General features: G+C 43.9%; 1 protein-coding gene across 1 annotated transcript in view; it reads right to left on the bottom strand.

Annotated features, from left to right (window-relative positions):
• The window catches only part of LOC147123596 (uncharacterized), a 57,226-nt gene extending 49,518 nt beyond the window's left edge, over positions 1-7,708 (bottom strand). Inside the window, exon 1 of the mRNA XM_085966555.1 lies at positions 7,600-7,708. Within this exon, the coding sequence (XP_085822681.1) occupies positions 7,600-7,618 (19 nt within the window). The 5' untranslated portion in view covers positions 7,619-7,708. The remainder of the gene's footprint in view (positions 1-7,599) is intronic.
• Positions 7,709-17,620: the final 9,912 nt, after the last annotated feature.

Genomic DNA, 17,620 nt, shown 5'->3' with positions numbered 1-17,620 from the left:
GTTCTATATACACAAACACGGTTTCTGATCCTGAAGTGGTGATTCCCAGTGGCCCACAAATTTCCTCCCTTGTCTCCTTCAAAAACCTAAGACACATGTCAACTGGTTCAAAGGATTTTTTAGGGTTAGTTCCTTTATCTTGCCAAATATATTTGTAACACTGATTTTAAAAATCCTCTAGTATACAGAGTGTGCTGGAACAGCTTTAATTGACCCCTCTTCAGGAAGGGATACTGTGCCTTCTGATGAGCTAATAAATTTAAGAAGTGCGTGAACTCCTCCTGCAGACAATGCACACCACACTGTTTCTTGCCCCACATGAATACATTAGTGATTGATAAGTGGGTGAGTGACACTCGAGTGCTGGATTGGGTGAAAGCTTTTCTACAGATGGTTACTGGAATGATTCCTCCTTGGTATAGAGGCACGAGTGTAGAGGACTGGCCGAAGGCCTTGTCACAGGTCATGCATTTCACCAGCTGCAGCGCACAGACCAGTATACCACAAAACTGAATAGGTTGTTGAAGTTTTTGCACTTGTACAGCTTCCCACCACTGCATATCTTCTTGTACTCAATTGAACAAAGTTCTTCCGGGGGTTGGGAGAAGGGGGGGGGGGGGGGGGGGGGGAAAGAAAGAGAGGAGGAGCTTGTCTAAGCTGTGTATGTACTCATACTGATGGTTGGCCAGTTGCTACGAAGGGAACATTTACAATCATCATCTTCACTGACTGTGGCAACTCGTGTCCTCTGTCAATTAACTGGATGAAATGTGTCTTGGGGAAGGGAATGAGTAGCCTCAGCCAGTGTATTTATACCTCACACAGGAAGGGTATATGTAGAGATTTCCTCGAGGGAGGGGATGGAGACACTAGTCAGTGGGCAGACATCTCTCTAGGGCTTTAAACTAGTGGGGAGGAGGGATACGTTGAGTGGAAATTTAAAAAGGCAAAGAAAAATGAGAAGGCAAAAGTGCAGGGTAGCGATAGGGGTAATGATAACCAGTGTGACAGGAAGGGACAGAGTGTATACACATAAGAGTGCATCAGAAAGAGGGGTCAGAGTAGGGAAAAATGGTAAAAAGACAAAATTAAAAGCTCTACATCTGAATGCACACAGCATTCGTAACAAGAGAGATGAGTAGATAGCACAAATAGAAATAAATGGGTATGATCTGATAGCCATTACAGAGACATGATTGCAAGGTGACCAAGGCTGGGAACTGAATATTCAGGGGTATTTGACATTTTGTAAGGATAGGCAGAAAGGAAAAGGAGGTGGTGTAGCTCTTAATAAGGGATGAGATCAGTGCACTAATGAGAAATGATATTGGCCTAGAAGATCAAGATGTAGAATCAATTTGGGTGGAGATAAGAAATAATAAGGGTAAGAAGTCACTGGTGGGAGTGGTCTACAGGTCCCCAAACAGTAAGACAGAGTATAAATCAAGAAATAATAGAGGCTTGTAAGAAAGATACGGCTATAATGATGGGAGATTTTAATCTTCATATTGATTGGACAAAGCAAATTGGCAAAGGTAGACTTGAGGAAGAGTTCATAGAGTGTATAAGGGATGCTTTTTTGGAACAATATGTTGTGGAACCAACCAGGGAAAAGACTATTTTAAATCTGGTAATGTGTAACGAGGCTGGATTAATTAATGATCTCGAAGTGAAGGATTCTCTTGGGAAGAGTGATCATAGCATGGTAGAATTTTAAATTCAGTCCGAGGGTGAGAAAGCTAGGTCTCAAACTAGTGTCCTGAACTTAAATAAAGGTATGAAGGCAGGCTTGGTTAAAGCGGACTGGGAAATTATATTACAGGGTAAGACTATAGAAAAGCAATGGCAAACATTTAAGAAGATATTTCATAACTCTCAGCAAAGATATATTCCAGAGAGAAAGAAAGACTCTAAGAGAAGGATGAACCATCTGTGGCTAACTAAGGAAGTAAAGGATGGTATCAAATTGAAAACAAAAGCATACCATTTTGCAAAGAATAGTGAAAGGCCAGAGGATTGGGAAATTTTTAAAAACCAGCAAAGGATGACTAAAAAAATGATAGAGAAGATAGCTTATGAGAGTAAGTTTGCAAGAAATATAAAAACAGACAGTAAGAGTATATAAAAAGGAAGAGAATAGCTAAAGTAAACATTGGTCCCCTAGAGGAAGAGTCTGGGGAATGAATAATGGGAAACAGGGAAACGGCAGAGACTTTGAACAAATATTTTGTATCGGTCTTCCCGGTAGAAGACACTAAAAGCATCCCAATAATGGATAATCAAGGGGCAATTGGGGTGGGGGGGCTTAAAACAATCACCATCACTAGAGAGAAAGTACTAGGCAAACTAATGGGACTAAAGGTGGACAAGTCCCCTGGACCCAATGGCTTGCATCCTAGAGTCTTAAGAGGTGGCTGCAGAGATAGCGGATGCATTGGTTGTAATCTACCAAAATTCCCTGGATTCTGGCGAGGTCTTGGAAGCAGAGCACTTGGAAAACAGTGACAGGATCAGACAAAGTCAACATGGATTTACAAAAGGTAAATCGTGCTTGACTAATCTACTGGAGTTTTTTGAGGATGTAACTGGTAGAATAGACAAGGGAGAACCAGTGGATGTGGTGTATTTGGACTTTCAGAAGGCTTCTGATAAGGTCCCGCATAAGAGATTAGCGTGTAAAGTTAAGGCACATGGGATTGGGGGTAAGGTACTGACTTGGATAGAGAACTGGTTGGCAGACAGGAAGCAAAGAGTTGGAATAAACGGGTCTTTTTCCAAGTGGCAGGTAGTGACTAGTGGGGTACCACAGGGATCGGTCCTAGGACCCCAGCTATTCACAATATATATTAATGATCTAGACGAGGGAACTAGATGTAATATCTCCAAGTTTGCAGACGACACAAAGCTGGGTGGGCGTGTGTGCTGTGAGGAGGATGCCGAGAAACTCCAGTATGATTTGGACAGGTTGGGTGATTGGGCAGATGCATGGCAGATGCAGTATAATGTGGATAAATGCAAAGTTATCCACTTTGGTGGCAAAAACAGGAAGGCAGATTATTATCTGAACGGCAATAGATTGGGAGAAGGGGAAGTGCAATGAGACCTGGGAGTCCTTGTGCGCCAGTCGCTGAAAGTAAGCATGCAGGTGCTGCAGGCGGTTAAGAAGGCAAATGGTATGTTGGCCTTCGTAGCAAGAGGGTTCGAGTACAGGAACAAGGATGTCTTGCTGCAGTTGTACAGGGCCTTGGTGAGACCACACCTTGAGTATTCTGTGCAGTTTTGATCGCCTTATCTGAGGAAAGATGTTCTTGCCATGGAGGGAGTGCAGCGAAGATTCACCAGACTGATACTTGGGATGGCAGGAATGACGAATGAGGAGAGATTGGGTCAATTAGGCTTATATTCACTAGAGTTTAGAAGAATGAGAGGGGATCTCATTGAAACTTATAAAATTCTAACAGGACTAGACAGACTAGATGCAGGAAGGATGTTCCCGATGGCGGGGGAGTCCAGAACCAGGGGTCACAGTCTAAGGATAAGGGGTAAGCCATTTAGGACAGAGATGAGGAGGAATTTCTTCACCCAGAGAGTGGTGAACCTGTGGAATTCTCTACCACAGAAGGCAGTTGAGGCCAATTCATTAAATATATTCAAGAAGGAGTTAGATATATTTCTTGAGGCTAAAGGGATCAAGGGATATGGGGAGAGGGCAGGGACAGGGTACTGAGTTTGGATGATCAGCCATGATCTCGTTGAATGGCAGAGCAGGCTCGAGGGGCCGAATGGCCTACTCCTGTTTCTACGTTTCTATGTCCCAGCGGATTCGAAAACCGCAAATGTAATGCCCCTATTTAAGAAAGGAAGGAGACAGAAACCAGGCAACTATCGACCAGTTAGCCTAAAATCTGTCATTGGGAAAATGCTGGAGTCCATCATTAAGGAAGCAGTAGCAGGACATTTTGAAAATCATAATATAGTCAGAATCAGCATGGTTTTATAAAAGAGAAATCATGTTTGACAAATTTGCTGGAGTTCTTTGAGGATGTAACGAGCAGGGTGGATAAAGGGGAACCAGTAGATGTCGTGTATTTGGATTTCCAGAAGGCACTCGATAAGGTGCCACATAAAAGGTTACTACACAAGATAAGAGCTCACAGGGTTGGGGGTTATATATTAGCACGGATAGAGGATTGGCTAACTAACAGAAAACAGAGAGTCGGGATAAATGGGTCATTTTCAGGTTGTCAAACTGTAACTAGTTGGGTGCCGCAGGGATCAGTGCTGGGGCCTCAACTATTTACAATCTATATTAATGACTTGGATGCAGGAACCGAGTGTAATGTAGCCAAATTTGCTGATGATACAAAGATAGGTGGGAAAGCAAATTGTGTAGAGGACGCAAAGAATCTCCAAAGGGATATAGATAGGCTAAGTGAGTGGGCAGGAATCTGCTAGAGGGAGTATAATGTGGGAAATTGAGAGGTTATCCACTTTGGTAGGAAAAATAAAAAAGCAAATTATTTAAATGGGAGAGATTACAAAATGCTGAGGTTCAGAGGGATCTGGGGGTTCTTGTACAAAAATCACAAAAAGTTAGCATGCAGGTACAGCAAGTAATTAGGAAGGCAAATGGAATGTTGGCCTTTATTGCAAAGGGAATGGAGTATAAAAGTAGGGAAGTCCTGTTACAACTGTACAGGGCGTTGGTGAGACCATACCCGAGTACTGCGTACAGTTTTGGTCTCCTTATTTAAGGAAGGATATACTTGCATTGGAGGCTGTTCAGAGAAGGTTCACGAGGTTGATTCCGGAGATGAAAGGGTTGTCTTATGAAGAAAGGTTGGTCCTATACTCACTGGAGTTTAGAAGAATGAAGGGGATCTTATTGAAACATATAAGATTCTGAAGGGGCTTGACAGGGTAGATGCAGAAAGGATGTTTTCCCTCGTGGGGGAATCATTTCAGAATAAGGGGGCAGCCATTTAAAATGGAAATGAGGAGGAATTTCTTCTTTCAGAGGGTCGTGAATCTTTGGAATTCTTTCCCCCCAGAGAGCTGTGGAGGCTGGGTCATTGAATATATTTAAGGTGGAGATAGACAGAATTTTTGAATGGTAAGGGAGTCAAGGGTTATGGGGAGTGGGCAGGGAAGTGGAGTTGAGGCCAAGATCAGATCAGCCATGATCTTATTGAATGGCAGAGCAGGCTCGAGAGGCCAAATGACCGACTCCTGCTCTTACGTCTTATGTTCTGAGGGACTGAAGGCTTCTAGTCAGTGTACAAATAGGAGAAATGTCAATCAAACTGATCTGGGAGCAGGGTTAACAATACCTTAAATTCAAGAGTTACTTGTGCACCTATTATTTAAAAGTATATTTTACAGAAATAACAGTACATTGGCACTTCATTATAAAATATAATTGAGGTTTTCAAAGGTTAAGCCAGCTGACTCCTTTAAATAGCACTTTAACTGCTTATATAAAGGAAATATACTTATTACAAAATAGCATCAAACATTCTTAATATGGGACCTTCTTTGCCATAAGAAAAATTCACTGTCAGGAATTACTGAGATTTTAGGAAGCATATCACTAAAAGAGACCTGCAATCAGTGAGCAACTGGGCATGAATGGTAAATATTAAATATTGAAGGATGTACAGTAGGCACCACTGATGGCTTAATGGTTAAATACAGCAACTGGTATTGAATCATGCAGACCAGAGTATTTACAGCATCAAACTTTATCAGTGCTGAAAGTTGATCTCAGTTGGAGTGCTATCATTGATCTTAGTGTCCCCAGGTTAGCAAAGGGAAACACTTTGCCAGGGCTCCGCCTCCTGATCACTACCCAGTAGATCCCCCGGGGGTGGGGGATTTTAGCTACACCGGGGATTGGGGGGATCTTAGCTACACGGACAGGTTGGAGAAGCTGGATTTGTTTTCATTAGAGCAAAGGAGGTTGAGGGGTGATTTGATAGAGGTGTACAAGATTATGACTGGTTTGGATAGGCTAGACAGGGAAAGGCTGTTCCCACTAATTGATGGTACAAGGACTAGGACACAGATTTAAGGTTTTGGGCAAGAGATACAGGGGGGAAAAACTTTCTTTACGCAGCGAGTGGTGATGACCTGGAATTTGCTGCCGATGGAAGTGGTGGAAGCGGAGACATTCAATGTTTTCAAGGGAAGACTGGATAGGCACTTGAGGAAAATAAACTTGCAGGGCTACAGGAATAGAGCAGGGGAATGGGACTGACTGGATTGCTGTAGAGAGCTGGCACAGATTCAGTGGGCCGAATGGCCTCCTTCTGTGCCGTTATGACTCTAACCTATGCATCTATAGATGTTGGGTGAAGCCAAGGTAGCACATAAGATAGAAGTAGGTGAGCTCTTTGGATCCAGTCATTATAATATGGTTAGAACCAAGGGTGATGCAAGAATATTGGACTTTAAAAGAAGTGTGTAATGAAATCTGTTTGTCTCGATCCTGTATTCGTTTTGCACTCATGTATATTACCCTCCCCCACTGTGTATAGTTTCACTTCCTCTTTCCCGACTAACCTGGGAGGTTCCAGGTCTTGGCTCTTGGCTCCGCCCCTGACTTCTCTTACATAAAGATCCCAGGATCTGTATGACTCATTCCTGTGAACCAGTCGGCGTGTTGAGATGTTAGCTCTGATCTTAGTGATTAAAAGCCAACTTGTTTAAGTCTATAACTTCTAGTTTTGTGGTTATTGAAGGCCCATCAAGGTGTCTGTATAAGGCATGCATAGTAGACTCTAAACAAAACTACCAATAAATGTACCCGAGTAGAGGTTTTTTTTTTGCTGGATATGGAGCGCATATGCTCTTCCTATTGGACACATTCCCACTTACGTTCAGAGAACTTTGGTGCAGTTGGCAGAACCAAGGCTAAGAGACCAGCAGGTGTGCGTAGGAATACTGCTGGGTATAATAACTGAAACCACACAGCTTTCTATTGCTTACGACCTTGTCCAATTAGTTCATTGGTTTGCAGAGTTGTCTGGAGCGGAGTAGAAAAATTCCAGCCCCCAATGCCATGTCTACCCTTCCAAGCTGGCTGGCCAATCATCAATTGTGAAATACTGTGGACTCGCTTGGCTCAGGTATCAGACTATGGAGCCCACCACAGAGTTGAACTAACTCAACCCTAAAGAGACTCCTACCATCACCTTCAGCCCCACAGCCCTCCACCCCCAAAGTAGGATAGTCCCGTTTGTTACTGAACAGTTTAAAAGTGCAGATTTTCAGATACCATGCACTTGTCACAAGTAGTATGACGAGCAGCAGAATTTACCATAAAATGTGAATGTATTGCCACCATCATCCTGACGAACACAGCAAGTGCCAAGCAAAATGTCTTAGATTGCTGAGAAAAACCTGAAGGAAAAGCAGCAAAGGGCATAGGAACAAATACCTTTCAAATCAATGATGATGATATAACCACAGTGAAAACTACATTCTGCAGGTTCAAGCAGAAGGGGACAAACAATACCTTGTCGGATAAAAATAATTTCCTAGAAATCGTCAATCCTGCCTTTTGTAATTTAGAATACCCGTACTAAATGAGAAGGTTACCTGCCGTTGCTTGCAGCATCTCCAGAAATTTTAAGTATTTCCTTTAGTTTGACCCTGTTCCCTACTGCAGTATCTATTCACAATGCACCACACCCCTCCAGCGCATCCTAACTACTTCCGCATATGCGCACTTCTTGCTCTCTGTCACACGGCAACATAGAGAACTTTCTACTGAGCATTGAACTCTGGGTAACGTATACAGCCATTTCAATACTGCTTTGTAGTTGATTATTTAATATATATAATACATTCTAGCGAACTGATTTTTATCTTAGGTGAGAAAATTAATATAATAAAATTAAAATTTTATTTAATTTCCCAGTCGCAGCGAGTGTGACAACGCGCGCGCTGATTGGTAGTTTGATTGACAAGACAAGTAGTGTATAAACTAGTCAGCGCAGAGCGTCGGGAGCATTCACAATGGAAAACTCTGTGTGTGACGCGGTCTGACATTTTAACAAAATCTAAATTAGTTTTGTCTATGTGCACAATCTTTAAACCGAGGCCCCGTCTGCCCTCTCAGGTGGACGTAAAAGATCCCATGGCACTATTTCGAAGAGGAGCAGGGGAGTTCTCCCCGGTGTTCTGACCAATATTTATCTCTCAACCAACATCACTAACTCAGATTATCTGGTCATTATCACGTTGCTGTTTGTGGGAGCTTGCTGTGCGCAAATTGGCTGCCGCGTTTCCTACATTACAACAGTGACTACACGCCAAAAAAGTACTTCATTGGTTGTAAAGCGCTTTGGGACGTCCGGTGGTCGTGAAAAGCGCAATATAAATGCAAGTCTTTATTTTTTTCTTTTATCTTCCTGCAGCATTTGCCACAGCGCCATGCTATGTTGGCAATGGCGGCTAATCTGACCCAGAATGCATTACGCTGCTGAAGGTCCTCTATCGCCAAAAGCGCACAGTGCCTGAGCATGCGCACAAGGCTGTATTGCGGCCGCGGGTCGGTGCGGATATCGCGAGAGGGATGGAAGTCTATCGGTGAGTGGAGCTGGGCGGGCGGCAGTGTTACTATGGGATTGGGGGGATGATTGAAATAGGGACGGCTGACGGAAGGAAGTTTTAATTTCCAGTTGAGGAAGGAGGGTTCTTCGCTTTATTTGGTTCCGCCATATTATGTTTGAGCAAAAAAGCGAAAAATCCCCTGCGGGTGCTGGAAATAGAAAATGCTGGAAACACTCCCCACCAGGTAGCATCTGTACAGAGAACGGTCGAGGTGAGTGAGTCTAGACAAAGGGTCCACACACCTGAAACCTCAACCTGTCGCTTTTCTTCACAGATTCTGCTGGGTGTTTCCAGCATTCTCTGTTTCTGCTTCCCTCACTTTGGCTGTTTTCATCTCCGTTGCCCAGCCTGGAAGATTAACCCAAACACTATAGTGTGAGAAAAGACAATTACAAATTGTTTTACATTTTCTTTTCATCACAATTTATGTCTTCTGATCCTATTTTGAAGTAACATTGAGTTCCTGTTATCTATCGTTTTTTTATTTATATATAAGCTGAATTCCAGAGGTGAGGTGAGAGTGACTGCCCTTGACATCAAGGCAGCATTCCACCGAGCGTGGCATCAAGGAGCCCTAGTAAAACTGAAGTCAATGGGAATCAGGGGGAAAACTCTCCACTGACTGGAGTCGTACCTAGAAAGGAAGATGGTTGTGGTTGTTGAAAGTCAATCATCACAGCCCCAGGTCGAGGAACCAACCAGAGATCAGGCCATCTTAGACTAGATATTATGTAACGAGAAAGGATTAATTAGCAATCTTCTTGTACAAGGCCCCTTGGGTCGGAGCGATCATAATATGATCGAATTCTTCATTAAGATGGAGAATGAAGTAGTTGACTCGGAGACTAGGGTCCTAAATTTAAATAAAGGAAACTACGATGGTCTGAGGAGCGAGTTGGGTAGGATTGATTGGGGAATGTCACTCAAAGGGTTGACAGTGGATAGGCAATGGCAAACATTCAAAGACCGAATGGATGAACTACAGAATTTGTTCATCCCAGTTTGGCATAAAAATAAAACAAAAAAGGTGACTCAACCGTGGCTAACAAGGGAAATTAGGGATAGCATAAGATCCAAGGAGAGGACATATAAATTGGCCAGAAAAAGCAATAGTCCTGAGGATTGGGAGCAGTTTAGGATTCAACAAAGGAGGACAAAGGGAGTAATTAAGAAGGGGAAAATAGAATATGAGAGTAAGCTAGCAGGGAACATAAAAACTGACTGTAAAAGCTTTTATAGATATGTGAAGAGAAAAAGATTGGTGAAGTCAAGCGTAGGTCCCTTGCAGTCAGAATCAGGGGAATTTATAATGGGGAACAAAGAAATGGAAGAACAACTAAATACATATTTTGGTTCTGTCTTCACAAAGGAGGACACAAATAACCTCCCAGAGATGCTGGGGAACATAGGGTCTGATGAAAGGGTGGAACTGAAAGAAATCAGTATTTGTAGGGAATGGTGTTAGGGAAATTGATGGGACTGAAGGCCGATAAATCCCCAGGGCCTGATAATCTACATCCTAGGGTACTTAAGGAAGTGGCCCTAGAAATAGTAGATGCATTGCTGGTCATCTTCCAGAACTCAATAGACTCTGGATCAGTACCCATGGATTGGAGGGTAGCTAATGTTACCCCACTATTCAAAAAAGGTGGTAGAGAAAAAGTGGGGAATTACAGACCGGTAAGCCTGACATCAGTAGTGGGGAAAATGCTAGAGTCCATTATAAAAGATGTAATAGCAGAGCACTTGGAAAGCAGCGACAGGATTGGACAAAGTCAACATGGATTTACAAAAGGTAAATCGTGCTTGACTAATCTATTGGAATTTTTTGAGGAGGTAACTGGTAAAATAGATAAGGGAGAACCAGTGGATGTGGTGTATTTGGACTTTCAGAAGGCTTTCGATAAGGTCCTGCATAAGAGATTAGCGTGCAAAATTAAGGCACATGGGATTGGGGGCAAGGTATTGACTTGGATAGAGAACTGGTTGGCGGATAGAAAGCAGAGAGTTGGAATAAATGGGTCGTTTTCCGAGTGGCAGGCAGTGACTAGTGGGGTACCGCAAGGATCGGTCGTAGGACCAGAGAGTTCACAATATACATTAATGATCTGGACGAGGGAATTGGATGTAATATCTCCAAATTTGCAGACGACACAAAGCTGGGTGGGAGGGTATGCTGTGAGGAGGATGTCGTGAAACTCCAGTACGATTTGGACAGGTTGGGTGATTGGGCAGAAACATGGCAAATGCGCTATAATGTGGATAAATGTGAGGTTATCCACTTTGGCAAAAACAGGAAGGCAGATTATTATTTGAATGGCAATAGATTGGGAGAAGGGGAAGTGCAAAGAGACCTGGGTGTTCTTGTGCACCAGTCGCTGAAGGTAAGCATGCAGGTGCAGCAGGTGGTTAAGAAGGCAAATGGTATGTTGGCCTTCGTAGCAAGAGGGTTCGAGTACAGGAACAAGGATGTCTTGCTGCAGTTGTACAGGGCCTTGGTGAGACTGCACCTTGAGTATTGTGTGCAGTTTTGGTCGTCTTATCTGAGGAAGGACGTTCTTGCCATGGAAGGAGTGCAGCGAAGATTCACCAGGCTGATACCTGGGATGGCAGGAATGACGTATGAGGAGAATGGATGCATTGGTAATAATCTTCCAAAACTCCCTGGACTCAGCAAAGGTCCCAGCAGACTGGAAAACTGCTAATGTAACACCCTTATTTAAAAAGGGCAGTAGACAAGGCTGGAAACTATAGACCGGTTAGCCTAACATCTGTGGTAGGTAAAATTTTGGAGTCCATTATTAAGGAGACAGTAACAGGACATTTGGATAATCATAGTTTAATAAGACAAAGTCAGCATGGTTTTATGAAGGGGAAGTCATGTTTGACAAATTTGCTGGAGTTCTTTGAGGAAGTAACATACAGGGTGGATAAAGGTGAACCAGTGGACGTAGTGTATTTAGACTTCCAAAAGGCATTTGACAAGGTGCCACACAAAAGATTATTGCTTAAGATAAAAAATCACGGGATTGGGGGTAATATTCTGGCATGGATAGAGGATTGGCTATCTAACAGAAGGCAGAGAGTTGGGATAAATGGTTCATTCTCAGACTGGCAATCAGTAACCAGTGGTGTTCCGCAGGGGTCAGTGATGGGTCCCCAATTCTTTACAATCTATATTAACGATTTGGAGGAGGGGACCGAGTGTAACATATCAAAGTTTGCAGATGATACTAAGATGGGAGGGAAAGTAGTGAGAGAGGAGGACATAAAAAACCTGCAAGGGGACATAGACAGGCTAAGTAAGTGGGCAGAGACTTGGCAGATGGAATACAATACTGGAAAGTGTGAGGTTATGCACTTTGGCAGGAAAAATCGTAGAGCAAGTTATTATCTTAATGGCAAGAAACTGGAAAGTACTGAAGTACAAAGGGATCTGGGGGTCCTGGTGCACGAAACTCAAAAGGTTAGTATGCAGGTGCAGCAAGTGATTAAGAAGGCCAATGGAATGTTGGCTTTCATTGCTAGGGGGATAGAATATAAAAATAGGGAGGTATTGCTTCAGTTGTACAAGGTATTGGTGAGACCGCACCTGGAATACTGCATACAGTTTTGGTGTCCATACTTAAGAAAAGTCATACTTGCTCTCGAGTCAGTACAAAGAAGGTTCACTCGGTTAATCCCGGGGATGAGGGGATGGACATATGAGGAGAGGTTGAGTAGATTGGGACTCTACTCATTGGAGTTCAGAAGAATGAGAGGCGATCTTATTGAAACATATAAGATTGTGAAGGGGTTGGATCGGGTGGATGCGGGGAGGATGTTCCAGATGATGGGTGAAACTAGAACTAGGGGGCATAGTCTTAGAATAAGGGGCTGCTCTTTCAAAACTGAGATGAGGAGGAACTACTTCACTCAGAGGGTGGTAGGTCCATGGAATATGCTGCCCCAAAAAGCTGTCGAAGCTACATCATTACATAAATTTAAAACAGAAATAGACAGTTTCCTAGAAGAAAAGGGAATTAAGGGTTATGGGGAGCGGGCAGGAATTTGGACATGGGTTTAGGTGCGGATCGGTCATGGCCCTGTGGGTAGCGGAGCGGGCCCAGGGTCCGTGTAGCCTGATCCTGCTCCTGTTTCGTGTGTCTAATTCTGTTAGATTCAGGAGATAGTCCTGTCATAGTGGATTGGCGGTTAGGATCAGATCAGCCATGATCTTATTGAATGGCGGAGCAGGCTCGAGGGGCCAATTGGCCTACTCCTGCTCCTATTTCTTATGTTCTTATGTTCTTATTGTGTCAAGTTTAGAACATTGAGAGGGGATCTCATCGACACCTATAAAATTCTGTCAGGCCTGGACAGACTAGATGCAGGAAGAATGTTTCCGATGGTCGGGGAGTCCAGAACCAGGGGTCATAGTCTAAGGATAAGGGGTAAGCCATTTAAGACAGAGATGAGGAGGAATTTCTTCACCCAGAGAGTGGTGAACTTGTGGAATTCTCTGCCACAGAGGGCGGTGGAGGCCAGTTCATTAAATATATTCAAGAAGGAGTTGGATATATTTCTTAAGGCTAAAGGGATCAAGGAATATGGGGAGAAGGCAGGGACAGGGTACTGAATTTGGATGATCAGCCATGATCTCATTGAATGGTGGAGCAGGCTCGAGGGGCCGAATGGCCTACTCCTGCTCCTATCTTCTATGTTTCTATGACATCGCTGCAGGAGTTCCTCGGCAGTGTCCTAGGCCCAAACATCTTCAGCTGCTTCATCAATGATCTTCCCTCCATCATAGGTCAGAAGTGGGGATATTTGCTGATAATTGCACAGATAATGAAGCAGTCCATGCCCGCATGCAGCAAGACCTGGATGACATTCAGGCTTGGGCTGATAAGTGGCAGGTAACATTTGTGCCACACAAGTGCCAGGCAATGACTATCTCCAACAAGCGATCGTCTAACCACCACCCCATGACATTCAACGGCATTACCATCGCCGAGTCCCCCACCATCAATATCCTGGGGGGTCACCATTGACCAGAAACTTAATGGACCTGCCACATAAATACTGTCGCAACAAGAGCAGGTCAGAAGCTGGGTATTCTGCGGTGAGTGTCTCACTTCCTGACTCCCCAAAGCCTTTCCACCATCTGTAAGGCACAAGTCAGGAGTGTGATGGAATACTCTCCACTTGCCTGGATGAGTGCAGCTCTAACAACACTCAAGAAGCTCGACACCATCCAAGACAAAGCAGCCTGCTTGATTGGCACCCCATCCACCACCTTAAACATTCACTCCCTCCACCCGGCGTACCGTGGCTGCAGTGTGTACCATCGACAAGGTGCACTGCAGCAACTCGCCAAGGCTTCTTCAGCAGCACCTCCCAAACCCGCATCCTGTACCACCTAGAAGGACAAGGGCAGCAGGTGCATGGGATCACCACCACCTCCAAGTCACACACCATCCTGACTTGGAAATATATCGCCGTTCCTTCATCGTCGCTGGGTCAAAATCCTGGAACTTCCTCCCTAACAGCACTGTGGGAGTACCTTCACCACACAGACTGCAGCGGTTCTAGAAGGCGGCTCAGCACCACCTTCTCAGGGGCAATAAATGCTGGCCTTGCCAGCGACGCCCACATCCCATGAACAGATAAAAAATACATATTATGCTTATTTTAGATATCTTAATTGACAAAACTCTCTTTAACCACCTTCTCTTCAGAACTTTAAAAAAAAAGTATTTTCTCATAATTCATTTCTGTTGCAATGTTTTTGGTCACCTGTGCTGCCCCTCAGTGACATTATCTGTAGCAATGTGGTCGGTTTTCACACATATGCTGATGACAACACACCCAGTGCTACCTCTTGAGCACCACTCTCAATTCCACAGTCATCAGATGTGTGCTGTCAGATTGCCTGTCCAACATTAAGTGGAAGAATTATCTCCAGCGTTGGCAAACCTGAACCCATAATCTTTGATTCCAATCAAAAACTGTACCCTTGCTTTCATTGACATTCCTGGCTACTCACTCAGGCTGAAACCAAAGATGTGCCCCGTTTACCCTTGAGCTGAGTTTCAAAATCATGTCCTCGCCATAAGCAGGGCCACTCGCTTCCATCTCAGTGACATTGCCTGCCTCCATCTTTACCTCAGTCCCATTGAAACCCTTATCCACACTTGTGTTAACTCCAGTCTCTTCTCCAATGTCATCCTCGCCAGCCTCCCAAGCTCTTTCTTGCATTAACTCCAATTGTCCAAAACTAAGTTTGCCAGCATCCCTGTCCCAACAAACCCGCATTAGCTTCCTGGTCCCCAACTTACTGAATTCAACATCCTTGTTCTTATTTGCACATTCCTCCAGAGCCTTGCCCCACCCTAACTCATGCAAGTTTTTCCAGTCCTATGTCCTAGCCCATGCTCTTTGTGGTACTTCAGCAGCTGATTGCCTCTCGGCAACCCAATCGTCGTAGATCCCAAACCATGGATATATGAATGCATATTTTCATAGCCAGCCACCAGAAGTTGTTGTTCCAAGTCTCCGGCTTTCCTCATCAGCAACAGACAGCCACATTGAGCCTGGTAAAAGGAATTGCACAAGACAATTTGTGACTTGCAGACACCTTGATCTTATAATTGGGGTTGTCGGGAATTTCGGTCAGATAATAGTCTGTACATTTTAATAATCTTTGCACAGGTGCCTGGCAGTTATTTTGAATGCTAGCTGCTTCCTCAAGCTGCAGAGAATATTATGCCACTCCAAAGATATCTATCTGCTTACGTTTTATTCTATTCAATTTGGTCAGCATGACTCCTCAGTTGGGTACAGACTGATGAGCTGAAAGATGCCCTTGAACCCTACTGTGAGTGACAGCTGTATTTGTGTGAGCAAACACTGCTTTAAATCCTGTGTCTGGCTGACCAGATATATAGTTAATGTCCTTTCCTGCTGTATTTTCAAAGGGTTTTGAATGTTATTTCTTAGGCTGACTTTCTCCTCCTCAGCAGTTATTCTGAAACCAGCAGCGATGGAGCCATCCAGACTCCATGGTAGCAGTCATGTAAGACGTAAGGGACTGCATTTCAAGGGTTGGTTTTATGTAGCGTGTTAGGTGCACTGCCTTAGTTGTTTTTGATACTCTGAAGAGAATAATTACTGTAAATCTACTGTTTGTATTTAATTCTGTTCATTTAAATGTTTAATAAATTAGTATAGCAGTTTACAGCCTAAAACACTTCGATGGAGCGTTTATTCTTTCACTTACTAAAGTTAAAGAAATCACGCGGGGACACCTGGCATAAATGTAAGCTGGACAGTGACAAAGTTTCTCTGTTTGACCTCTGGGATTGCTGCATTTACCTAGACATTGGACAAGTAAGGACACGTGCTGGGTCTTGGGCAGTGAGGCTTCACTTACGGCAGTGGTTAGTGTCACAGAACCAAAGGAAAATGTCTAATGTAACATGGAACCATTCTGAGTGGTCTTCGCTACACTGCTTCCAATGTATCTCCTTTTTGTGGCATGGTGACCAGAATTGAACACAGTGCTCCTAGTCTGCTCTGACCAGTGCGTTGTAAAGTCTCAGGATAGTGTCTGCAGATTTGTATTCTTCTGTTGTTGCTATATATGCCATCATTCTATTTGCTTTTTTAAAACTGTTTTGCTATATTGCCTTGACATTGAAAAACAACCATGCTATATATTCTTCCCGGATCCTTTTTCTATGTCTGCCTGTGCTAATTTTATTCCATTCATTGTTTATATTTTTGTTTTGTTTTTCCACCCAAAGTGCAATACTTTACATTTTTCTGCATTAAATTTAATTCCCCATTTGCCTGTTCATTTGCATAACTGATTGAAATACTTCTGCAAACCTAACTGTAACTTCTGTCTCTACTGGTCTCTCTATTGTAGTATTGCAAGTTTGTAAAACTTGTAATTGTGATCTATCTGCTCTAGGAGAGGGCCACGGCCCCAGTGGAGGGTGCGAACTCCATCAATGGAGGTGTTCCACGATAGGATCACCAAGTAATTCCAAGGAGTTGGGATATTGGCAGCATTCCCAAGATGGGCAGAAGAAATTCATTTACTCTGGCTGCAGCAAGAGCTTCAAGAAGCAATCACAACTGAAACTGCACCTGTGGGTCCACAGCGGGGAGAAACCCTACAATTGCCTGATCTGTGGGAAGCAGTTCAGCCATCCATCCAACCTGGTGATACACCAGCGCCGGCACACAGGAGAGAAACCATTCTAATGCCCAACATGCGGGAAGGAATTCAGCCAATTCTCCTCGCTGGTGCTGCACCAGCACACCCACACAGAGGAGCGGCCGTATCATTGCGGAACGTGTGGGAGGGACTTCCGGCTCCTGCATCACCTGGTGATGCACCATCGCCGGCACACAGGAGAGAAGCCGTTTCAATTCAATTCAATTCAATTTTTATTTGTCATATATGCAGCAGACGTGTGTACTGCACAATGAAATGTTGATTTTTACGAGTCCTCCCAACGTTTCAGTGCCCAACTTGCGGGAAGGAGTTTAGCCAGTCCTCCAGTCAGCTGATGCACCAGCGCGCACACACTGGAGAGAAGCCATTCAAGTGTTCGGTCTGTAGCAAGGGCTTCCTGAACTCATCCAGCATCAGCACACACACACGCAGGAAAGGCCATTCAAATGCTCCGCGTGTGAGAAAAGCTTCCGCCAGCTATCATCACTGGTGAAGCACGAGCGTACACAAAGAAAACTTTCAACGTGAGGAAGCGATTCCTTCAGTTAAATTGAGCTGATGGATTCTTCAGTTTATAATCCTGTCTTCTGATCTTTTGCACAATATATTAGTATCAGAATGAAAGTCATATAGTACCAAGTACTATGGTCACTGTGGTACTTGGCCAGAGGCATCTTAACAGATGCAATGATTCTGCTACAGCTTAAGAAAGAGCTGGCTTCGTTCCAACAATGGCAGAGTTTAATTGTACTGATCAGCAAGAGTGAAACTGCTCCA

The sequence above is a fragment of the Somniosus microcephalus genome, chromosome 2, assembly GCF_052327205.1.
Source record: "Somniosus microcephalus isolate GS21.2 chromosome 2, FLI_Smic_1.0, whole genome shotgun sequence".
In the NCBI taxonomy this organism is placed as follows: domain Eukaryota; kingdom Metazoa; phylum Chordata; class Chondrichthyes; order Squaliformes; family Somniosidae; genus Somniosus; species Somniosus microcephalus.
This window is presented reverse-complemented; position numbering and strand designations above follow the sequence as displayed.